This window comes from Poromitra crassiceps (assembly GCF_964638095.1).
Source record: "Poromitra crassiceps genome assembly, chromosome: 26".
Classification (NCBI taxonomy): domain Eukaryota; kingdom Metazoa; phylum Chordata; class Actinopteri; order Beryciformes; family Melamphaidae; genus Poromitra; species Poromitra crassiceps.
The window spans coordinates 14,749,419-14,775,648 of NC_139640.1; the positions used below are offsets into that span (position 1 = coordinate 14,749,419).

At 43.0% G+C, this 26,230-nt stretch overlaps 1 protein-coding gene across 1 annotated transcript; it reads left to right on the top strand.

The window, feature by feature from the left end:
• Window positions 1-791: 791 nt before the first annotated feature.
• vps36 (vacuolar protein sorting 36 homolog) lies at window positions 792-25,005 on the top strand. Its single transcript, XM_083661224.1, has 14 exons — window positions 792-901; window positions 4,178-4,246; window positions 4,391-4,461; window positions 6,113-6,227; window positions 6,799-6,888; window positions 11,024-11,110; window positions 12,317-12,349; window positions 12,861-12,938; window positions 15,229-15,363; window positions 15,817-15,882; window positions 16,533-16,597; window positions 18,535-18,619; window positions 21,752-21,828; window positions 24,014-25,005. The coding sequence occupies exons 1-14, from the start codon at window positions 806-808 to the stop codon at window positions 24,093-24,095; spliced, it is 1,149 nt and encodes a 382-aa protein (XP_083517350.1). The 5' UTR covers window positions 792-805; the 3' UTR covers window positions 24,096-25,005.
• The last annotated feature ends 1,225 nt before the right edge of the window (window positions 25,006-26,230 follow it).

Here is a 26,230-nt window from a genome sequence, read left to right on the forward strand (position 1 = left end):
CTCGAAAAAAAACTACAACATATTTGCACATCGGTTCATTCAAACCGTGCTTCGATTCAAAACTACCAATAGGAATTACGATAGAAACTCGAAATGTGTAAAACTACACAAAAGTCTCAAAATAATACGCTATATATGAACAGCAAGCTTGCTAGCTTCCATTGACAGCTGGCGCTATGACGTCAAGACGTAGGACCCCACTGGGGTGGACCTGTGTGCTGTCAGCGAATAAATGAGCTGGCGAATATAAGAATTTCGGGTGAGGTTTTTCAAAGTAAAAGAACGATTCTGCACCATTATAGAGCAGACAGGGGCGATTGAAAAATCATTATTTTCCTAAGCATTTAAATGATGCTATACAATACAAATGATGTTTCTGTATGACAATAACTGTTTCAATAACATTGAGAACGTTCTTATCAGTATCTTAATAGATAAAAGCTGTTCACTCTGAAGGCTGAACGTTCAAACCGGAAGTCTTATATTCGCTTGCTCCGCAAACCGGAAGTCTTATATTCGTTTATAGCACGGAGGTCTGGGGTGGCTTGTCAGAAAAGACCGACCAAAGTGTGGACTTTTATAACTACTTAGTTAATTCCTATAGTCGACTGAGCTATTCTTAACTAGTCCTTAACCTAGACTAAATAAAATGTTATTTTATTCTTTTCAGGTTCCATGTTAGTATTTTTCTGCAGGCCGGATCCATGGTCGGCTAACATGGCTCAGGCTCATTTGGGACCTGTGCAGGAAGTAAACATAATGACGTCATCGCAGCAGCAGCAGCAGTGAAGGGGGAAGAGTGAACATGGACAGATTTTCCTGGTCAAATGGACTGCTGGAAATAAACGAAACTTTAGTGATCCAGCAACGAGGTGTTAAACTATATGACGGCGATGATAAGGTACACTTATGTTTCCTGATGGCGCGCTTTGTGGGGCCGCAGACAACAACAGCTAACGCTATTATTATTATTAGCCTACCGTAAGCCACAAATAAGAATGACATCTCTAGCAACATAGTGCGGTTTTGATTGGTAACATGCAAAGTAAAGAAGAAGAAGAAGATGATGAGAGAAAAACAAAACACGGTAGCGTTAACGTTGTATTTGCTACGGCTACCAATACCAATAAGCTTGTAGAAAATGTATTAACAAAGCTACTGGGGAAACCTTGAAGTGTAATTGTCATGATTATACGATCCACGAACATCAATAAGTGACAAAAATAGATTAACCACTGATAAATACTCAAAATACTTGAAATGGCCAATTTCTCTAACCTGACTCCGCCACATGGGGGCGGTATTGTTCACAAATTCACAAGTGAAACAAATGTGAACCAACCTACTACATTCATCTGGCAGCGTCAGGTTACAATTTCTCCATAAGCCAAAGAAATGCAGTTTAAAATTATTAATAGATTATGTAACGGGTTGAGTTTGTGGATGTTGTACCTATTATGTTCTGTGGGTTATGATGTATGTTATGTCTAACTGTCTTTGTGTGTTATATGGGGATATGTGGTCAGTGTATGTGTGGATTTACGGGGTTCTGTGGGACAATTGAAGGCAGCGTACAGCCAGTGGGTGGGGTGAGGGTGAGGAGGCTCACCTGGGATTGGCTGGGAGAGAGAGCGGAAGAGAGGGGAGTTGCAGCGTGACGAGCGCTACACACCAACACGAGCGATGAGCGATGTACTCGCGCTCGCCCAGTCAGCCCTGCCCCGCTGCTGCTACAGCGTGGTTGGCTGCCTTGCTGTATTTCCGTCTTCAATTGGTCGATTTCGAAATGGCCGCTCCTTCCCTCTCTGCCGTCTGTCGCTCACCACCTTGCAAAGCATGCTGGGATACCTGGCGTCAGGACATCGCAAACGACAAGACGAGAGGAGGGACCAAAATTGCCAAAAATGACTAAAATGCTTTGTTGATTCATCAATAATGAGTTGCTCGTTTAAAATGCCCCCTCTGCAACTGTAGGTGTGGACTGTCATCCACGTACCACATGTTGCCAACACACCTACATGCGACAAACACGCTGACTAGACGGTACCACGGCAGTATGTTAATTCAGACTTCAAGACACGGGGGCCTTTCAGTCCTCTCCCCAGCACTATATACAAAATTTAAACGAGCAACTCATTATTGATGAATCAACAAAGCATTTTTGTCATTTTTCCATTACACACTACACCTCATAATCAGCAGCAGCGTTGCTCAATGCTCTTTCTCGAGCCCCAAACGCAGAGAAAACATTAATTTACGCGCCTCAATTGAAGCACGTCAATTTATTTCTGCTCCTATAGCGCACTGACAGGCATCAGATACCAAATAGCTATAGGCTACCAATAGCACAGAACCATCAGTATTTGGGGGAATATGTCACTTTATATGTAGGCAGGCACAATGACTGATGAATAAAAAGTTGTTAGTAGTTTTGAGCCCCTGTCAGTCGAGGCTGTAATCGTCCTACCTGTCTGTCATGCAGAGTGGAGGGAAAAAGCAGCACTGCGCGGAGGATGAGAAAATTAAGCAATCCCGTCTGTCCAAACTTTTGCTGATCTAATCTCATCATGACATGCAGGGAAATATATTTTGGTAACGATGTGTTTAAGAGCATATCTCACTTTGTTTTTCTATAGTGTAGCGTTATATTTGACATGCTTTCTATTGAACTGCAGTGAGATTTGTTTGTGGAGCATGGAGACAGACGAGACACGGGGATGAAAAAAGTGGCTGCGCAGAGAGAGAGCGGATCATGGATGTATGGCTGAGAGAGCTGAGAGCGTCTCTAGTGCCTCTATAGTGCCTCTATAGTGGGTGTTTGGCAGTTTAAAACAACAGGTGGACTTCAAAACGCCAGCATCAGACGCATCCAATGCGTTTGGCAACTGCGCTGACATCTTGACAGGACCCCGCCACAGGCACATGCAGTAGGCATATAAATCCTCTCTCTCTCTCGCTCCCCCCATTTCTCCGTGGGTGCTCGGCTCTTTCTGTGGGTGCTCTGGCGCGGGGGGGCACCCACGGTTTCGGCGCCTATGGTCTCTAGAATGTGAAATGTGCCTTAAAGGAACACTCCGCCCATTTTCAACCAGCTTTGTATCATTAGAACATCAGTAGTATATCAGAAAACTGTAAACTGTTTTGAAGTCTGTCATTTAATTTGACAGTTATTGAGTGTTAAAGTGTGGACCAGTGGACAGGACCCAAAATTATGGATATTGGGGGACATGAGCTCTGCTGAAGTGAACCAGTACAAGAAATACTTTATCCTACTTGCTAGTACTGCAGTTAAAAAATGCATACTGATCAACTGGAAATCACAAGTATCTCCATCACAGAGACACTGGATTAACGAGCTCATGTCTTACTGTACTCCAGAGAAGATATTGTATAATGTAAGAAAGAAACCTGCAACCTTCCAGAAAATTTGGGGGCCCTTTATCGATATGCTACCGTCTCTAAGAACAGGTGACCATAGCTAATTAGCATCTCTACCTGGACCAAACCTAATTTTAATGAATGCTAGAAATTGTTTGTAAGTACGTATGTAAGTATGTATGTATGTATGTATGTATGTATGTATGTATGTATGTATGTACGTATGTAGAGATCCATACAAGGGAGATGGGTGGGGGGAGGGATGGGGTTGGGATTTATTTGTTTTTTATTTGTTTATTTTGTTTGGTTTGTCTTGTTTTATTTTACGCAATGTGCGTATGCTCAAGCAGAGATGTTTATCTGTAATATTGTCAACGAATGAGCAACTGTACGAAAAATAAAATAAATCTTGAAAAAAAAAAAAAAGTGTGGACCAGTGACATCACTGGTCCACACTAACTCAAACTAATAACTCATTAACTCAAATCAACTCTCAATAACTGTCAAACTAGATGACGGTTTTGAAGTCATTCATCTAGTTTGACAGTTTACAGTTTTCTGATATACTACTGATGTTCTAATGATACAAAGCTGGTTGAAAATGGGCAGAGTGTTCCTTTAAAGATATGCTTTTTTAACGTACTTTTATGTATATTTCATTTGACTTTAGATAGAGCCTTGCTGTTCTGTAATGAATGCAAAGTACTATTCCTACGAGAATTTGCATTGAATTCTTGTATAAAAAAAAAAAAGTTAGCATAAAAGCACTGAAGTAGCCCATCTTTTCTGTCATCTCCAGGCCAAGCTTGATGTTGGAGCAGCCTTGTTGAGCACCCATCGGCTGATCTGGAGGGACCTCAAGAACCATGTAAGTTACCATGTGTCATTATATCACTGTACACTGTCTGCCTAACTGCATTGTAAGAAGTGGTGGTCCTGTTTGCTCATTAGCTTTTTAAATGTCCATGCTAACTCTCTGAGTGCTTTTCTGTATTTGTCCTGGAATGTGTAGGAATGCTGCATCGCCATGCCACTGTCACAAATCCTCTACTTTGAGGAGCAAGCTGCAGGGATAGGAAAGAGGTAAGTGTCTATTCATCTTATGTAGCCACGCCCATTTGACCCGCTTGTGTGGTCATGTGACGACTTCCGGCAAAAAAAAAAAAAATGCCTGGTGGGTCCAATCTCATCTAACTCTGAATTAACTAATAATTTAGCCAATTGTATGTAACATACCAAATAAAAGCAAACGGCAACATCTAAGAATGCCACGCCATGTAACTGGCTCGTTAAGTCTCGCATTCCAGGGAATTACGTTAACGTCTGCGGGTCTTATAGGCGTAACTCTAGCCTATTTCATTAGCCTACATCAGAATTGTCCACTCGGGTTAAGCTATGTTGCATGCATACAGTTGCAGGGAAAGAGGTTACTGCACAACTTTCTCAAAAGTAATCTACTGTTATACACCTGACACCACAGACCTGTATGGTGTTATTACGTAGGGAATTATGTAGCCTAATAAAACCATGACAAACAAATTCAAATTTTTAAATCAAGGTCTGTTTTTTCTGCAATGTACTGTAGGATATACAGTAGTTGAAAATCAACGTGGCATTCTGAAGAGGGAAGGGAGTGTGTGCGTGCGTGAGGTTTTGGAGAGAGAGGGACATCCATACCGTGTGTATTGTATCCAAGCGAGGATTTCCTGCACTGCGCGGAGAATACTGCGTGCGCTCAGGTGCAGCGAGGTTTTTATCGCTAAGACCTGCTATTAGGTGGTCTTAAAATTGCATGCGCGCAAGGACTTTGTGCAGATGGGCCTGGTTTGGCATGGGCGACGCCCAAACCAGTGTTTGGAAGATGGCATAAGCGGTGCGCAAACGATAGCGGCAAACAATTTAAAATAACTAAATAGTACGGTGCAGAGCCGTATAATAGAAGAGTTCCGACATCTCCATTCACTCCCATGGACCAGTTTTTTTCCAGGAAGTAGAAAGTGGAACTCTTGAGTAAAAAAAGCAGCACTGTCGAGTTGCATCAAAATAGACAGTGTTGTACTTTGAAAGGGTTTTTCATCCCTTGAAATGAATCAAATTGTACATTATCAGCTTTATTTTAGCATGCAAAAGTAGCGCGAGACCCATTCCTGGCTGTTCATTGGCTAATGATTCTTGCATTTTGGTCCTCCGCTGACGCCACTCTCTTACTAGAGGACACTAGTATGGTGGTGCAGTGGTAAGCGCTGTCGCCTCACAGCTCGAAGGTCCTGGGTTCGATTCCCACCTGGGACGCTGTGAATGCTGAAGGAATGCGTGCCCGTCCGCATGTCCGGGGGTTTCCTTCATATAGGAACCCCTTCACCAAAACATGCAATATCCTGGTTGCTAATGTGGTTCCTCCTCTGGTCGTTAAGGGGGCCTGTTCAGAGGGAGGGGAACTGGTTGGAATAGCGTGAACCTCCCACGTGCTATGTCCTACCGGTGAAGCTTCCTCTGTCAGGTGAAAAGAAGCGGCTGGCTAACTGCCCATGTCTCAGAGGAAGCATGGAGCCAGTTTTCGGCTCTCCCCAGATCGTCAGAGGGTGGAGCGGGGGGGGGGGGACGAAATAAACTGAGAATTGAGGCTACACAAAAACTGGTTGACTAGACAGATTTGTCATTATGTGTTGTCATGCTAAGCATAATTTTGTGTTCTAGAGAATGTTGTTGATTCCTGTTATCTGTCACCCTCCAGTGCGAAGATAGTTATCCACCTGCACCCACTACCTGCCAATAAGGAGCCGGGTCCTTACCAGCAGAGCAAGTTCTCCTACATCAAACTCTCCTTCAAAGAACATGGGCAGATTGAGGTAGCCCCTCTCCTTTACCTTGTGTACTAATGCCCCATTCCATTTGTATTGGGAACTAGGAATCTCCAAGTTCAACTGTCAATACTGGTTTAGCCGCTGCTAAACCTCCACAAAGTAAATCCGATTTCGAAATATGCATTACTTTGATAAACTGACCTCACAACGGGGATATACAGTTACATGTGTCTACTAACATTATTAAAACATAAAGAAAAAGATAACGCTGTTTCTGATAGTTTGCTAAATTACACTTGCTGCTTCTAATAGCTTTCCCGGCAGACTAGATGCCTTGTGGCACATTGCTGCCTCTACCGGTCGGAAGTATTGCTGTTCTTATTTATCTGATGTATTTATCATTATTTCACCTAAAATGGGGCCATCATTTAGAAAACTGAGACCATGAGCATGAAAAAGAATTGAAATTGTTTTTTCAGACCACAAACTTATTTGGAAAGTGTTTATTTAAGACACAGGCAGAGAGAAGTTGGGTAATTTCCCCATAGAGGACAATGTTGAACATGGTGTCTGTTTGTTTATTGACTGGAGCCAACATGGTGTCATGTGCCTGCAGTTCTTCAGGAGGCTGACGGAGGAGATGACGCAGAAGAGATGGGAGAACACCCCAGTGTCACAGCCCATCCCCACATCCACAGGCTATCAGGTCAGAGGTCACAGCCTGTCACATCCACAGACTCTCAGGTCAGAGGTCACAGCCTGTTACATCCACAGACTCTCAGGTCAGAGGTCACAGCCTGTTACATCCACAGGCTCTCAGGTCAGAGGTCACAGCATGTTACATCCACAGACTCTCAGGTCAGAGGTCACAGCCTGTTACATCCACAGACTCTCAGGTCAGAGGTCACAGCCTGTTACATCCACAGACTCTCAGGTCAGAGGTCACAGCCTGTTACATCCACAGGTTCTCAGGTCAGAGGTCACAGCATGTTACATCCACAGGCTCTCAGGTCAGAGGTCACAGCCTGTTACATCCACAGACTCTCAGGTCAGAGGTCACAGCATGTTACATCCACAGGCTCTCAGGTCAGAGGTCACAGCCTGTTACATCCACAGGCTCTCAGGTCAGAGGTCACAGCCTGTTACATCCACAGACTCTAAGGTCAGAGGTCACAGCCTGTTACATCCACAGACTCTCAGGTCAGAGGTCACAGCCTGTTACATCCACAGGCTCTCAGGTCAGAGGTCACAGCATGTCACATCCACAGACTCTAAGGTCAGAGGTCACAGCCTGTTACATCCACAGGCTCTCAGGTCAGAGGTCACAGCCTGTTACATCCACAGACTCTCAGGTCAGAGGTCACAGCATGTTACATCCACAGACTCTCAGGTCAGAGGTCACAGCCTGTTACATCCACAGGCTCTCAGGTCAGAGGTCACAGCCTGTTACATCCACAGACTCTCAGGTCAGAGGTCACAGCATGTTACATCCACAGGCTCTCAGGTCAGAGGTCACAGCCTGTTACATCCACAGGCTCTCAGGTCAGAGGTCACAGCCTGTTACATCCACAGGCTCTCAGGTCAGAGGTCACAGCCTGTTACATCCACAGGTTCTCAGGTCAGAGGTCACAGCCTGTTACATCCACAGGCTCTCAGGTCAGAGGTCACAGCCTGTTACATCCACAGACTATCAGGTCAGAGGTCACAGCCTGTTACATTCACAGACTCTCAGGTCAGAGGTCACAGCCTGTTACATTCACAGGCTATCAGGTCAGAGGTCACAGCATGTTACATCCACAGACTCTCAGGTCAGAGGTCACAGCCTGTTACATTCACAGGCTATCAGGTCAGAGGTCACAGCCTGTTACATCCACAGACTCTCAGGTCAGAGGTCACAGCCTGTTACATCCACAGACTCTCAGGTCAGAGGTCACAGCCTGTTACATCCACAGACTCTAAGGTCAGAGGTCACAGCATGTCACATCCACAGGCTATCAGGTCAGAGGTCACAGCATGTCACATCCACAGACTCTCAGGTCAGAGGTCACAGCCTGTTACATCCACAGACTCTAAGGTCAGAGGTCACAGCCTGTTACATCCACAGGCTCTCAGGTCAGAGGTCACAGCATGTTACATCCACAGACTCTCAGGTCAGAGGTCACAGCCTGTTACATCCACAGACTCTCAGGTCAGAGGTCACAGCCTGTTACATTCACAGGCTATCAGGTCAGAGGTCACAGCCTGTTACATCCACAGACTCTCAGGTCAGAGGTCACAGCCTGTCACATCCACAGGCTCTCAGGTCAGAGGTCACAGCCTGTTACATCCACAGACTCTCAGGTCAGAGGTCACAGCCTGTCACATCCACAGGCTCTCAGGTCAGAGGTCACAGCCTGTCACATCCACAGGCTCTCAGGTCAGAGGTCACAGCATGTTACATCCACAGGCTATCAGGTCAGAGGTCACAGCCTGTTACATCCACAGACTCTCAGGTCAGCGGTCACAGCCTGTTACATCCACAGACTCTCAGGTCAGAGGTCACAGCCTGTTACATCCACAGGCTCTCAGGTCAGAGGTCACAGCCTGTTACATCCACAGGTTCTCAGGTCAGAGGTCACAGCCTGTTACATCCACAGGCTCTCAGGTCAGAGGTCACACATTCAGCCTCAGACAACTACAATCTCTTCTTTTCCACTGGCTTAAATTCATGGGACATTCACAATTCTGGTTTATGAAAGTTATGTGAATTGTATCCACATGATGGCAGTGTTGCACTGTAGCTGTATAATCATATACCTGTATTCGAACATCCAGTCCAGGATGTTTTTTTTCTTTTGTTTTTTACCTCTCAAAAAGATATAATATCAGTACATACATACATAGTTGAGCTGTCAATTTCTTCCCCATCACTGACCTTGGATATACAGATATCATGTATTAGCACAATGGGTGGAGGATGGTACTAACACCCAATGGGAGAAGTTATGTAAAATATTCCAGTTGGACGGACCCTAATATGGACAGCAGAGAAATGACAAGTCATAAAGTAGATATGGGTCCACTGTCAGTGTGGATAACTCACTTACATATTAGTTTGCATGACAAATGGGATTAGATCAATTCCTAGTTTGTTGATACACTATAGATACTATTACTAAGATGGTTCAGTTTGTATCAAATCAAATATATAGAGGGAAATATTTCATCATCGTGTGTTGATCAGAGTTGTGATTAAAGGGTTGGGTCGACCGCGGAAGATTTTCAGGTTTTCTTTATATATATATATATATATATATATAAGCAATATAGCATGAGAGCCAGTGTGTTATATCCCGCTGATCAGCTGTTATCCCACGAGGCCGCAGGCCGAGTGGGATAACTGCTGAGCAGCGGGATATATGCCACAACGCAGCTCGAGTGCTATATTGTAGTATGATAATATAATAATAATAATAATACTATAAGTCCGACTGGCATGGCATTCTGATAGAGTCAGTTGAAACACTACTGTAAGGCGGGACCTCTAGCAAGAAGATAGACGTGTGGGTGATTTGATTGGATCGTTCTGGAGACTGAAGTTGACATTGGCCAATCCTGGCGCTTGCTGAGAAGCTGAGAGCTTTCTGCAAAGCCCGACACCAACTAACGTTACCCATGGCCATGGGTTATGAGAGTGGGTTACGGTATTTATACAATGGCTGTGAACCAATCAGATTGCTTGATTTGAGAGAGCCGTTTTATAAATATATATATATATATATATATATATATATATATATATATACCGTAAATTCCGGACTATAAGCCGCACCGGTGTATAAGCCGCACCTGCAAAGTTGACTATTTTTTTCTTATATAAGCCGCACCGGACTATAAGCCGCGGGTGTTTTAATGGTTTTTTTTTTTTTTGTGTTTTAATGTTTAATTACCATATGTAAGGGTTCATGCACAGAGGGGATTGTCGGGAAAGAGATGGCTGTTTGAGGAAGCTCCCATTTATTAACATTTCAACAAAACAACATAACACAACACCACCTGTGTTGTTTTTTACAGTGCACACAGTGTCATACAGTGTCATACAGTGTGGTGAAAAGAGGGCAAGAGAGGAAATTAAAACAGAAGTGGATTTATAGTTAGAAAGAGTGCTAAAAAAGAGAGATTTTTTTTTTTTTTTTTTTTTTTTGAAGAAATCCATAGATAAGCCGCACCGTTATATAAGCCGCAGGGGCCAAAAAAGCCCAAAAAACGGGAAAAAAGGTGCGGCTTATAGTCCGGAATTTACGGTATATCAGTGGCGGCTCCTGAGCTTGAAAGCAAGGGAGGTTACTCCAAAAAAATTGGGCGTTTTTTTTCCTTTTCTTTTGCAGTTTCAAGACAGATTTAGAGGAATATCTCAGTTTAATTTAGCATTAGGATTAGACTGTTGTGATGTCATTATTCAGTTTTGACCATCAATAATTGTTCCTTTTCTCATCATTTCATTTCTCAGAGTAAATACTGTATATTTATTTCGAGATTTTTGTCCATTATTTGTGCTGTTATGGTTATTATTAGCTTAGTTACTCACTTCTACACTAGCTTAGATTGTGTTACTTATGGATGAAATTATAGTGAAAAAGATTATCCCCTCTTTTTGCTGGGGACCCCACTTTGAAAACCACTGGCTTATAGGCTACAACTGTTGGTCGGTGAATTTTTGCACATTTTCAATGCAGAGAGATTAAACAATCTGCATTATTTAAACAAACAAATAAGATGTTATTGTGTGTGTGTGTGTGTGTGTGTGTGTGTGTGTGTGTGTGTGTGTGTGTGTACTGACTCATGTATGCGTGGTCCTGCAGGCAGGAAGGACACGTGCAGTTGGGATTGTTGGCATTGAGAGGAAGATCGAGGAGAAGAGGAAAGAAACGGACAAAAACATTTCCGAGGTAACGTCAAGAGAACGTGTGAGACTGAGCGTGTGACTGGTCAGTAGCAGTCTACCACAGCATGTCATGCAGACTGCATGTGTGTGTGTGTGTGTGTGTGTGATGACAGACCTGCGATGACTATACATTTGACCACAGTGATACGCTAAATCCTTTGCTCCAGAGCTCCTACAGCTGAGATCAAGTTGAAGCAGACTATCTCAGTGCAGTGAGGACAAAGAATCTGCTCATGTCCAGTTCTGCATAGAGACAGTCCGCATGTCTGGGAACGCCCATGCAGGCTCTAGGAACGCCCACAATAGACGCTGGGTTAGCCTGGGGGCGGGGTCAGGGTGGGTCAGGGTTAGAATTGAGCTGATAGCCCAGCCCAGGCAGACACGATCGGGGATTTAACCACCGCAGTAAACGCACATCTGAGCAGACGTCTTGTGTTCTGCTCTAGAACCCCCAAACCTGTAGTTTAGAGCCGCAGCACTGTCAGCCCATGAGATATATGGGCGGTTTTACCCCACTCGCGCTCCAGCCGTTTAACATTTTGTGGGCGTTCCCAGATATGCGGACTGTCTCTATAACATCGAGGCGTGTCACCCACTGCCTCGCAAGGAGCAGAAAGCCAAACCAGCTGTCATCCTGACATTTGACAATAGGAAACACAAGATGGAGCTGTTGCACCAGGGTAAAAACCTCAGGGGCACTCAGGTGTACCTGAATGAACACCTGACTCAGAGGACAGAGACAGAGACAGCGAGGACAGCAAGAGTCCTGAAGAAGAGAAACAAGATCCAGGGAACTCGGACAGCAAACTGTAAAGTTTTTATTAAACTGGACTGGAAACACCCGAGAGCAGGCCAAGGTCCTGGTAGTCAGGAAACTGGAAGATCTGAGCAAGTAGGAATGAGAGTATGGTCAAGCTTAGTCTGACTCACTTTTAAGCTTTTAATTTATAATTTTTTAATTTATTTTATTGTACTAGCTTTTTTCAAAAAGCCATGACCTTCACAGGTCAATTTGATTCACTTCATGAAACATAATTTATAACCGGTGGGGGGGGGGGGGGGAGTGAACATCAGCTAGAGATCAGGGGAAGAGGAGCAGGGAATTTATGGAATTGCTTAAAAATAGTATTTGTAGCCATGAGATTGTGTGGGTTATTTAATTATGAACATATTTGCCATCTATTACTCATTGAATCTCTTTTTTTCCCAGGCCTTTGAGGACCTCAGCAAGCTGATGGTGAAGGTAAAAATAATGCATGCTTCTTTTAACATTTTCCTGGATTTAATGACCTTCATGTAGCCTGATGTTCAGCCATCTCACTAGGACTCCATTACTCTCTGAATCGCTTCGGAAAATCTGAAAAGTGTGCGGGAGTCAGGAGTCTGGAACCAGGCGAGCCTTTTTGTGATCCTTCTATCTGGGGATTGTTAATTTTGATTGATATTAATACTATTTTCAAGACTTGCTTATTTGATTAAAGAGCATGGGGCAGGTTCAAACATGTTGGGCTCAATATTCCTATGAAAATACCGCCAAAATACAAAAACAAAATTAAAACATGCCCCAAGGGCAGAAATATGGAGCAAAAAGTGACATTGTAATGCACGTGCTCAATAAAAAGCCATCTGGGCGTATAACACTCATCCAGCTGTACAGGAGGCTGCGTGAAATGCGTGCAGTGAAATATGCTGAGTCAGCGTCTCTCATGATGATGCAGTGGTGAAATATGCTGAGTCAGTGTCTCCTCCCACAGGCCAAGGAGATGGTGGAGCTGTCCCGATCCATCGCCAACAAGATCAAGGATAAGCAGGGGGACATCTCAGAGGATGAGGTCAGAACATCAGCTGTAGTAGTGGTAACAATGTCACATGACGTGCACAAATCCCTACACGTACTGAGAAAACCAACCATCTGCAATTGCAAATATAGACCTTATTGGCTAACCCTGGACGGCACCATATTGTTGACATACCGTCCTGCGCGCACACAGCGATGCAGCTGACAACTAGTAACGGCCTTATTGTCGTTTCTGTTCCATTACAAAATAGCGATGGTAATGACAGCAATAAAAACCCCAGAGTTGTTGTTTGTATGCTGCCGTTAATGCCTGTAATAAATAAACAAAAGAAGAAACGAGGTGAACAGACTTTGCTGTGAGGAGCTGTCAGAAAGTTTCACCTGTCTCTCCTAACTATCCACACATCTCCTGTGCTGCTGACGTATCCTCCGTCTCGCTCCCTTCACGTCTGTGGACGGTAGAGATAGAAACAAACCACGGGGACTTTATTGTTGTCATTACTACAGCCATGCCTAACGCAGGTCACCATCCGAACACAATTGGAACGATACAGGTAACGCTAACGGCGGCTAGCTTCCTATAAACGCTGCTCCACATAGGCTGTCACTTAAGAGCTGCTGCGTTATGTCGACAATATGGCGGCTGTGGGCGTGCCAGTACGTGAGTGACGTCAACCGAATAAGGTCTATACTGCTCACCTGGCACAATCCAAGTCTTCACAAGCCCTGAGATGCCAAGTTTGAAAAGATGTCATTTTAACACCCTGTTTTTAGCTGAAATCTTCAATGTCACCAGGTGGTGCAGCAGCCCCACTTCTTGCCGCACCTAGCTAGCAGTGTTCCTGAGACATCACGTCAACCAGCATGAAAATTGTGTTCATGCGATCACAGTGACCTTGAACTTTGACCCACCAAAATCTATTCACTTCATCCTTGAGTCCAAGCGGACGTTTGAGCCAAATTTGAAGAAATTCCATCAAGGCGTTTCCTGAGATATCGCGTTAACGAGAATCAGACAGACTGACAACCCGAAACCATAATGCCTGGAATGGGCTAGATCAGTCAAAAAGTCATATGTATGAGGGATGAAATGATTACTGGTTTAATTAATTAAATTAATTAATTATTAATCAATAATTAATTAATTAACTGTGATAAAATTGCTGATGGTTAGTATTACTGTTTCATATTTTAATTATCTTTAAAAGTGTGATGACCATGTTTGATTTCATTTTCAGCACATTTGAACAATACCGTGATAATACTGATAACCATGATATTTTCCTCACTATAATCATGATATGACATTTTCATACCGTTTGATCTGGGTTATGTATGTACATTAGCAGACATGCTTTCTATCATGTCCCAGAGCCATTTCATCTTTACCCTCAAATGCCGTAGAGAGCCAAAGTCGATGTCATTTCCTGCTTCAGCATGCGTACCAAGGGATTTTCATCTGCCATTTATTTTCCCATAGATAAGTAAAATGCTTATAAGAAATAGTTGTACTTAGTCAAACCGAACGATTCAGTTATATTTAGAAACGGGGGAGACCATAGAACATTTCACTCAAACAAAAAGAGGAATCTGATGAAGGTCTCACGACCAAAACGTTATTCTTTTTCTTATTCAACTTTTGATTGCATGTGGAGACAGACAGTGTGCGGGAGTTTATTCTTGTACTGTGTCGGGTTTAGGGATGTAACGATAACCGGTTTTAATGATAACCGTGATAAAATTCCTTATGATAACCGTACCGTTTCAAATTTTCATTATCGTTAAAACCGTGGTGCCGTGATTACAGTGCGTTGAAAAACATGGTAAATACTGTCCATCATCAACCAAAGTTGGCAACCTTCTCCCAGATGCAAACGTGCAGCCTTGGAGAAATGATTTCAGTGAGTGTATCAATCCTTTTTGGGTCTGAGTTTTCAATATAAAACGTCGTAAAACGATTTCAGTGAGTCTCTGTACTTTTTGAACATTTTCAGCAATTTTCTACGAATACCGTGATAATTTTGGTCACGATAATCGTGATGTGAAATTTTCATATCTTTACATCTCTAGTCGGGTTTTGCCCTTCTCCGATTCACCTGTTGAGCCTAGGTGTGCAAAAGCTTTTTTTCACTCAAACAAAAAAACTAAAATATAAAATATTCTTTTTAAATCCCCTTTTTTTCCCCCCCAACGTCTTTGTCAGAGTGAAACGTTCTGTGTCCTCTCCTGTTTCTAGCAGCAAGTGCCGTTGACTTTGGCTCACTATTAGCTTGGTTGTTGTGTTGTTGTTGTTGTTTATGAACACTATTCTCTTGTTTTCATAGACAATCCGCTTTAAGTCGTACCTGCTGAGCATGGGCATAGCTGACCCTGTGACCAGGGAGACGCACGGCTCTGGCACACACTACCACATGCAGCTGGCTAAACAGCTGGCTGACATGCTGCAGGCCCCTCTAGAGGTGTGTGTGTGTGTGGGTGTGTGTGTGTGTGAGCGCCTGCTGTGTGTACGTGACTTGGAGGACCCCACTTTAATTGAGACAACTGTTAAATTAAAAATAATACTCCCTTCAATCAGCAACTTCTTTTCTTTTCTATTTTTTCTCTCTCTCTGTGTGTCTCTGTGTCTCTCTCTCTCTCTCTCTCTCTGTGTCTCTCTCTCTCTCTCTCTCTCTCTCTCTCTGTGTCTCTCTCTCTCTCTGTGTCTCTCTCTCTGTCTCTCTCTCTCTGTGTCTCTCTCTCTGTCTCTCTCTCTCTCTCTCTGTGTCTCTCTCTCTCTCTCTGTCTCTCTCTGTGTTCTCTCTCTCTCTCTCTGTGTGTCTCTCTCTCTCTCTCTCTCTCTCTCTCTCTCTCTCTCTCTGTGTCTCTCTCTCTGTCTCTCTGTCTCTCTCTCTCTCTCTCTCTCTCTCTGTCAGGAGCGTGGGGGCATGATGGCTCTCACTGAAGTGTACTGTCTTGTTAACCGAGCCAGAGGGATGGAGGTGAGAAAACATGTGTGCGCACGCACACACACACGCACACACATGCACACAGACGCACACACACACACGCACGCACACACGCACACACATGCACACAGACGCACACACACAGACGCACACACACACACGCACGCATGCACACACACACACGCACGCACAAATCAGAATTGTGCCATGTGCATTCACATGAACATTAGGGGTGGGAATCACTAGATGCCCACGATACGATACCAAAACGATACTTGCGATATTGCGATATGCTAGTATTGTGATATTGCGATATGCTAGTATTGCGATATATTGAATATTGCGATATTTTGATATATATTGTCTAACTTTTTTTCCTACCTTTTCCTTGACCTCACCGGAAGTAAAACATGCAGTGTTTTTTTGTTTTGTTTTGTTTTGGCCCCACACGTAGGCTACATTATTAAGCTTCTCTGGACTCAATACGCCACTGCAGGCGTGCACTGCAACATCGGGCGCTTCGGGCAGATGCCCGGTGGCCTGGCCTGGCATGGCATGGCCTGCACATTTTTTTTTTTTTTTTTTATATCGATACAATATCGTCAGGCAAAATATCGCGATACTATGGCGTATCGATTTTTTTCCCCCCCACCCCTAATGAACATGTCTGCTTTCCTCCTCAGCTGTTATCTCCAGAGGATTTGGTGAACGCATGCAAGATGTTTGAGTCACTGAAGCTGCCATTGAGGTGGGTTTGGGCTGACGTGGTCGTCTTTGTGTTTGCTGCGGATTGAGCTGTGCCTGCTGCGGAATGCTTACATGCATGCATTGTGTGTGTGTGTGTGTGTGTGTGTGTGTGTGTGTGTGTGTGTCTGTGTGTGTTTGAGGACGGGCAGGGTTTGTTGGCGCCTGCTTCACAGAGGCACACAAGCGCCGTGGAATCGTCCAGGCGCTTCCTGCCTCACTTCCTGTTGTTGGAGGCGTACAGCCCTCTGTGGCCGTGTCATTTCCTGCTTCGCTGTTTCCTGTCGCCCCCCCCCAAACTGCCCGCTGTCCTTTCTGTGCTAGTCCACTATGTCAAGTAGTACCACATACAACTAGGCTCTATAGAACTTTTGTCACGACAGATCAAGAGGGCGCTCAGGCTTCCACATTAATCCCTTCCTTTAAATGGAGGGGGGGCACCCTGCTGACCAATCCCCAGGAAATAAATGACCGTTTTAGAGAATTTTACAGTGAGCTTGACTCGTCTAAGTGTGATGCCACTCGGTCTGATTTTAGTGACTTTCTTGACTCTTTTGAGACACCCAACTCAGCAGTTATATGCAGTTTAATTGAAGACTATTTGTTATGGGTTCTGTCCTATCTGTTCGCTCTTGTTGTTTTGTTTTTTTGCTTGGGTGTGTACACCCAATTATTTTTTTTATTTTTATTTTTAAATAAAATGATTTTTTATCAAATTTCTTTATCCCCCATTAGTGCTAATTTTAATTTATTTATCCTGGTTGCTGCTCCACCCTCTGCCGATCTGGGGAGAGCCGAAACTGGCTTCATGCTTCCTCCGAGACATGGGCAGTTAGCCAGCCGCTTCTTTTCACCTGACAGGGGAAGCTTCACCGGTAGGACATAGCACGTGGGAGGATCACGCTATTTCAACCAGTTCCCCTCCCTCCCTCTGAACAGTGTACACCCAATTATTAACGGCACTGAACTAATGTCTGAAAATGAAACAATAAAAAAAGGATATATATACATAACTTCATGATCCATTCACCACGAGACTTTGTGAAGATGTTCAGATATCATCAATGACCCGGTCTGTCACCGCTGTTTTGCGATTGAGCAGCAGGGGGCGCTACAAATGCCAAAAAAAAAAAAGTGTATGATGACGGAATTGCGTGAAATTTGGTATGCATGTTCAGAGAGGCTGTACTAGTCTCAACATAGCTGAAAGTCGGCGAGGCATATGCTGTAATACGCATGTAACAGCTGGAACAATAATGTGACCTACTTTTTAGGTTTTGACATTTTGACGTTGTCGGCACCAAATCTGGTATAAGCTGTACAGCAGGGGTGCCCAACCAGTCGATCGCGGTCTACTGGTCAGCCGCGGACTGACCCCAGGTCGATCGCGAGGGGTGTCAAAAATCGATTATTAAAATAAATAAATAAAATATTAATAATCAAATAAAATATAATGGAAGTACATGCAGTTGTTTATTTTAATTATGGATCATAATACAATGCGATTCCAAATGCACTTTTATTTTAAAAGTAGCCACACAGTGAGAAAAAAGAAAGTGAGAAAAAATAAATCATGTATTGGGGAAAAAAAGTGATGTATCGATTTAACATGCATCGAGATGCATCGATAATCGTAATCAAATCGAATCGTGTGGCCAGTGAAGATTCACAGCCCTAGTGTCAAGTGGTTGTGGGACAACGAGAAAGTGTTGTGAGGTTAGTTACTGCAGGCTGGAAACGATGTGTGTGCGTTTGCCATGTTGAAACTGGACTGGTAGATCTCGGGAGGCTGGCTACTTGAAAAGTAGATCTTGGGTCAAAAAAGGTTGGGCACCCCTGCTGTACAGGATGTGTACTTGTCTGGTGGTCACCATCTTTCTCTCCCTCACCTCTGCTTGTCCCCCCCCCTCCTCCCCACCATCTATCTGATTGTGTTTGTAGGCTGCGTGTGTTTGACAGTGGTGTGATGGTGGTCCAGCTGCAGTCTCACAGTGAAGAGGAGATGATCGCCTCAGCACTGGACAATGTAAGCTCCACCATCACAAACATTACATCAGTGATACTCAACTTGCGCCCCGGGGGCCAGATGCGGCCCACAATAGGGTTGCCGTAAGCTTGCCGCGGTAGTCGGTTGTTACCGGTGTTACACGGTAGTGGGGGGATACACCGATTACATAACGTGCCCACCCGGTAACACCTTTGCTTTTATGGAGGAATAAAACGAAAGGAAAAACTCCGCAGTTTCAGCGTGTGCCGGTGTAAATTACAACCGCTCCCTTTGGGCTGCAGTGTGGCCCCGCTGTTCTGGTTAGACCAGCAACTAACGTTAGTTAACGCTATGCATCTCGGGGCTTAAAATTTGCCGCGGGATTGCGAGATTCGCGCATCTTTTTGGAAATTCCCGCATATTTTAAATTGATAAAGGGGGAGTAATCCCGCAATGGTTTACGCCAGGGGTCTCAAACTCACGGCCCCCGGGCCAGACACGCCCCCTAAAACTATTTCATATGTATGTATATGTATTTCATATTTCATATGCAGACGAGCCGCATTTCACACCAGGGTTGCCAGATACATTTCCATAGATGTGCAGTTTCTTGGGCGGTTTTGTGTGCATTTTGGCGGGTTTTGAACTCTTTGTGCTGGAAACCGTCAGCAGTATCTGGCAACACGTCTTCACACTCCAGGCCAGCAGGATCATCACTGCATGTCAAATCAATCCACCTCATTAGTAGGTGATTGGGTTCACCCGAGTGAAAAACCAAGTGGAAAGAAAAACATTTGCAGCTAAAATGTTGTCTTTTGTTGAGAAGTGAACATGTTGCTGTCAAAAGGCAAAAGAAAGGTTGATGACGAGCAGCACAGACAGTTTCAGGAGAAGTGGGAGAGTGATTGTTTTTTCGTCGAGTTCAAAGGGAATGCCGCCTGCCTCATTTGCAAAGAGAAAATCACCGTATTAAAAGAATAACCTGAAGCGAATAAGAGAATAAGCAGGGATGCAAACTAGTCACCTTTAGGTAACAGTGAGTCACCATTTTCATCCCAACATAGGGCACTTAAGTGAATGATTTTGTGTCTGCCCTGGTATCTGTCACCTTTTTAACTATCCATGACTTTGCATCCCTGAATAAGAATCTAATTACTATGTCTTTTGTCATTGTGTTTTATCTGGAGACTAAGCAGCAGCCATAGGCTTTCGGTTGTATTAAAGCCTTTATTTTCTATATTGAGTGATACACTTTACTAAAACACTCATATCATATTATAATACCCCAGGTGTGCATAAACTACAGGTTATAAGACAAAAATGTGAAATTATCATTAGTTATTGTATCTGTTATCTGACAGGAGAAGCAGATATTTACCGGTTATCGTATCGGCTGAAAAAATCCCCCCCCAAAGTCTATAAATCCCCCCTATCTGAAGAACATAAAGGGGGAATCCCCCCCCCCCAGTTTGCAAAGTGAATTTTAAGCCCTGCATCTTATGAACACAAATGATGCCCTCCTCATACACATGTAGGTAAGACCCTTATCCATATCTGGAAATCTGAAAAGTTGTCTCGAGTCAGATGCAGCCATGAGTTGTGACTGAACGTCCAAGCTAACGTTAGTACAGTACGTCTAGACTGTGAGGACAGCCAAGGAGTTTGTTTCATTCTGCCCCCGTCTTGTCTCTATGACCCTACGGTTAAAGCATAGACTCTTGCTTACTTTAAAACCTTTATTATCAACATACATATAACGTTAACGTTCGCTCTAGTCTAGCTGCTGTGATCATGATGAGAATGTCTGACTGGTGTCTCACTGTTATTGTCCCCCGGAACAACATGCACTAGTAGGAACTAGGGCTGCACGATATGAGGAAAAGCTGCGATGTGCGATAACACTGTTCAATATTGCGATGACGAGATGACCTGCGATAAATAAAAAAATGCTATAAACAAAAATATTAATGGGTAGGGGTGCTCCGATCCGGCTAAGCCACGATCCGATCCGATCCGATTCCGATTCCTGGGGTCACGATCCGATTCCAGAATCGATTATCGATTCCAACGATTCTCGATTCCAGAATCTAGAATCGATTCTCAATTATGTAGTTTTATATTGCAATAACACAAAGGTAAATCTAAGACAAAAAATGACAAATTATTAATGCTGAACTTCAAATTCAACTTCTGAAGTATTACAGTGAGGGCCTAAATTCATTTTGCAATACGAGTGTGTTAATTTAAGCATACGTATCAATAAGTGGCACGGGATTCTCAAAGCCTGTGTTGAGGGTCATACGAACAAAAATGCACTCTTGAAGCTAAAAAAAAATCCAAAACCAACAAGTTAATTATTTACATTTTTACTTCAATATAGAACAGTCATTTCTTACACATGAGATTACTTTTAGCCTTTTAGTCATAACAATTATTGAAAGATATTCCATATTCCAGACTGAAATGTTATAACAGAAGTGGAGTATTGGCCAGAATGACATGAACATTTGGACACTTATTCAGCCGGTATCTTGCATGTTGCGTTCATGTGCATTGCGATAACACGTGACTTTTGCAATGTGTTCATCGCGCATTTTCATATCGCGATGACGATGAAAATACGATAAATCGTGCAGCCCTAGTAGGAACTAAGAATCCTATTGTTAGTTACAGAGTCCGTCCGTCCGTCTGATGTTCGTTAACGCGATATCTGAGGAACACCTTCACGGAATTTCATCAAATTTGCCTCAAACATCGACTCAAGGATGATCTGATTAGATTTTGGTGGTCAAAGGTCAAAGGTCAAGGTCACTGTGACCTCTCGAACGCCATTTTCAAGCTTGTTAATGCGATATCTCACGAATGCCTTGACGGAATTTCATAAAATTTGCTTCAAACATTGCTCAAGCATGAACTGATTAGATTTTGGTGGTCAAAGGTCAAGGTCACTGTGACCTCTCGAACGCCATTTTCAAGCTTGTTAACGCGATATCTCAGGAATGCCTTGGCGGAATTTCATCAAATTTGCCTCAAACATCGACTTGGACTCAAGGATGATCTGTTTAGATTTTGGTGGTCAAAGGTCAAAGGTCAAGGTCACTGTGACCTAATCTCTATCGCTCTTTGTCTGTTTCACACTCTCTCTCTCTCTCTTTTCTCCCTCTCCTGTAGGTATCAGACAAAGGCTCGTTGACAGCAGAGGAGTTTGCAAAGCTCCTGGGTCTCTCTGTTCTCCTGTCTAAAGAGCGGTAGGTACAGTACCACAGAAGAACAGTCCAACACTCAGATGACTGTTAATGTACTGTAGATTATTAGTCCTCAGTATTGTAACAATTAATAAATTAATAATTAATAAAAAAGGAGATGCCACTTGTGCGCTCCACAGAGGAGAGGACTTGTGACTTGGACTCAAGTCACACTTAAGTTGCACACACAGAAGTCGGGTTTCCATCCACCTGTTTTGATGCAAAATTTCAATTTGCGCATAAAAAAACTGAGTGGAAACGCTGCCTAATTCGCAAAAACCTCCAAATATCACGCTTGAGGGAGGCGGAAAAGTCGGGTGTATCGATAAAAAGAAAATGCGAAACGTGCGGTGGAAACAGTTTAAGCGATATTCCGTTGTCTCTCCATTCAAAAACAACACAGTTTGCCTTGATCACTGCAAAACATGACATGCATGTAAATCATGGTAAATACGCAGCACAATACCCCGCTGTGGTAAACAGAAGAAGACTGGGATATTAACTTTAAGGCGACTCACTTCTAGACTTGAATGAAATTGTATTCACTTACTATCTGCTCCGTGGATTACCATTTTACAATTTCGGAGCCGAAATTGTAACATAGCAACGTTGGTCCACAAACGTTGCTATTTAAAAAAAAAATTGGAGATCGGGTTGGGATTATAACGTTAGTTTGCCGAGTCGCACCTGGTAATCCAGAAATGGCGTTATGGTACCTTTGTCTACTTGTAAATCATCAAGAAACTTTAAATGAATAACCTTAGATGTGTTTAACAGAGCTGTATATCGGGTCTAGCAGCTGATCAGCAGCTCAGACAGCCTCAAACACCAGGTGATTGACAGCTCTATAATTTGCAAAATAGCAGCAGATGGAAACGCGCATTGTTTCGCATTTTATTTTGCCGACTTTCTGAAAATTCGATTAAAAGTTGCGATACATTTGGATGGAAACCCAGTGAGTGACTTGAGACTCGACTCGAGACTCGTCCTCAAAAGACTTGAGATTTGGGACTTGTGAACAATCTGTATTTTTTATTATTATTTTTTGGTGCATTAACATTAAGGAAATGTCTAATAATAATAATGTCAACTAATCAATGCTGATACTGTATGCTAATAACAGAGTGAGGATAATACAGTCCATGCTTTGAAATCCTTAGTTTTAGCGATGCAGTGTTCTAAACAGACCCAAAAGTAATCCAGCAGATGATAGAACGCTCATCATTATGGGACTTGAGACTTGACTTGGATTTGCAAATAATGACTTGTGAGCAATGAGCATCTCCACTTTGACATTCATCATGTCAAACCCAACAATATTGTTATAGCAATAATCAGTATTGATTGATTGATTGATTGATTTATTAAGGTGTCATGCTCTCGTCGAGCCCAACCCAAACGGGTTTCCAAGACACACACTAAAATACAGTAATAATACAACTTTGACACATGTACAGTGGTACACTTAAACATAGAAAAACAGATTGTAGGACATTGTACTGCTCAGACAGCAATACATCAATTACTAAACAAAGAGTTTTGCCTTCTCTCCCAAGCTTTACAAATACACTCTGCTGTGGGGAAGGTTCCTTTTTTAAAGCATAACTCAAGTTTCACATAATCGTCCAATTCAAAGAAGTCAGCATAAATGAAGGACATTTGACTAAAGAGTACTTCCCTAGCGTCGTCATAAGCAGTACAGTAGAACAGGAAATGAATTTCATTTTCAATTTTGCGTAATTCACATAGTAAACAGAGTCTATCTTCTTCAGCGGTTGCTTTATACCTACCAGTCTCTAGTGCTAATGGAAGGGTTCCAGAGCGCAGTTGAGCACACAGGGATCTTTTTCGTCTGCTCAAGTCAAACTTCACATGAGACGATAAGTTCTTAATTTTGGTTTATACCATAGGTCGACAGACCATTTATTTTTATACATACTGAACATATTACTCAGAGTCTCTCGGGTGTCACAAAGTAGCTTGTTGTGAAAAATAAAAGACAAGTCGTTTGAATAAAATATGGATTTAAATTCATTTGCCCAAGGGTGACTATTGGCAATGTCCCAATTAAATATATATTTAGTATTCTCCAGTCTCTCTGTATGTCTCTCTTTTCAACTCCTCTATACTTGCTGCATGTTCCGTCATCATGACCTGGTGTCCTCCTCTCTCCCCTGCTGGTCTCCAGGCTGCTCCTGGCGGAGAAGATGGGCCACCTGTGTAGAGACGACTCCGTCGAGAGTCTGAGGTTCTACCCGAACCTCTTTTGACCCGTTTACCATCATCAGAGTCTAGAATAGATCAACATGGTGTTGATCGTCTCTGCCATACTGCAGTCTCTGATCTAACTTTACTATAGCAAAGTTCTGACCTCTGATGATGTCACGCAGGAGAAGACCTGCTGTACTTTTCCACACAATCATGTACTTATCCAGTTTCAGATCCAATAGTCAGGAAAATCATGATGATAACTGAATGGTCCGTGCCCTGTCGGTGGCAGAAAACCATAAATCCAGCTATTTATCTTCTTTTTATCTTTATTGTTTATTTAAGCAGGGACAGTACACAATAAATATATTGCACCAGAGATAGCTAAAAGCTAATTTGCATTTGTAGTCCCTGGGCACACAGAGTCCTGTGCGCACACAGTACATATCAAATACAGCAATAAAGGAAAATCCTAATGTCTAAACAATCAAGATACATGACAAAAAATGATACTTATTATTAGCAAGATACCACATATACAATGCACATAACAGTAAAATAGAACACATAGAAGTAGATAGCAATCCACTAAAATCACACATTGGCAAATGGTAAAAAAGGTATTGGTATTCTGTCTTGATATAAGAACTGGACCCTGTTTTCAAAGTGTGCCAGGCAGATCACTTTCCAAAGATTTGTCAACATACTGCAAATACCTGGCAGCAACTTGTTTCCACGTTCACAGCACTTGACAGTGTTCTTTTTGTGTGTGTATCAGTAAATTGGGAAGTTGACTTGATGGGATATATATAAAAAATATAAAAAAAATAATTAATAATAAAAAAAATTGCGCTGCTCAGTTTTTGTACTTCACTGATCATCTCATGTCACACAGCTATACAGTCATCACCAGTCGTGTGCTCTATTGTGAGATAACCACAGCCACTGATACATCATAAAACACATTGTGTTTTCTTCTCTCAATCTAAAATATAAGTTTATGCAATAAATATAAAAGGAGTAGAACGTGTTCTGTTTTCATCTTTTATAATCTGGTTTTCAAACTGTATTTTGATGCAACAGCTTTCTGATCTCATACGCTAGACCAAGTGGTTCTCACATGTTTTCACGTCAAAGACCCCTAAACTGACACAAATTAGACCATGGACCCCCCAATTTGATAAGCTGTTTGCTTTCAGCTGTTTCATTACAGAAAGTATGAAACCCATGACCAAAACAGTCCTACATTCTGTCATTGAGTTACTTATGGATGGGAATTATAGTTATAAATAAGATATCCCTTTTTTTGCTAGGGACTTCCTAGAACCCCGTCAAGGACCCCTGGGTGACCCTGGACCCCACTTTGAGAACCACTGTGCTAGACCAAGGCCTATGTCACAGATCTCTAATGTAATTCCCTGCATGGAAATCCTTTAAACGCAGATTAGCATGACTCTTTGTAGCTCCGGAGCAGCTTCCTGTGTTTTGCAGCCTCCTTGTCCGGAGAGAAGCTGATTAGATTAGCCTGCCATGTGCGCCGCTCATTAGACAACCAGATCAGCTCAAACTGCTCCAGGAAATCTCCTCCAGAGATGCAAAAGCACAATGCTGAACGTTGCGGCTACACAAAATGGCTCCTGTCCTCGCGTGCTGCTGAGGTAGATTCATTTAATTAATTACAATTACAATAATTAATAACACGATGCAATGGAACTGCTTTATTATCTATCATCGCTTTCTGTCTTTCAGCAATCGCCCTAAAGATGGATGCTTTCTGCATGTGTGAAGTTTGTCACTTGGAGCAGTGAATTAGGCCATGTTCACATTACAGGCAAATCCGATTTGCTGATGAAGTCATTAATCGTCATTATCTTGATTGGTTTCCCAAATCTGATTTGGGAGTGTGTCCGCACGCACTGCCACAAATCTGATTCTCAAGTCGGATCTGTGTGTCCAGACCTAAACAGCCTATCTGCATGGGTTGCTATGGTAACAACGTGGGCGTCACTAAATACGTACGTTGTTGACGTGGTTTTCCTGCGCAGAAGCATTTGATGACGAGTTGCGAGTGACGTTCAAATCAGATTTGGTGGATCTGCGCGTCCGCACTGAAGTCACATCAGTCGAAAGCAGATTGGAAACTACCGTAATTTCCGCACTATAAGCCGCACCGGAGTATAAGCCGCAGCAGCAAAAT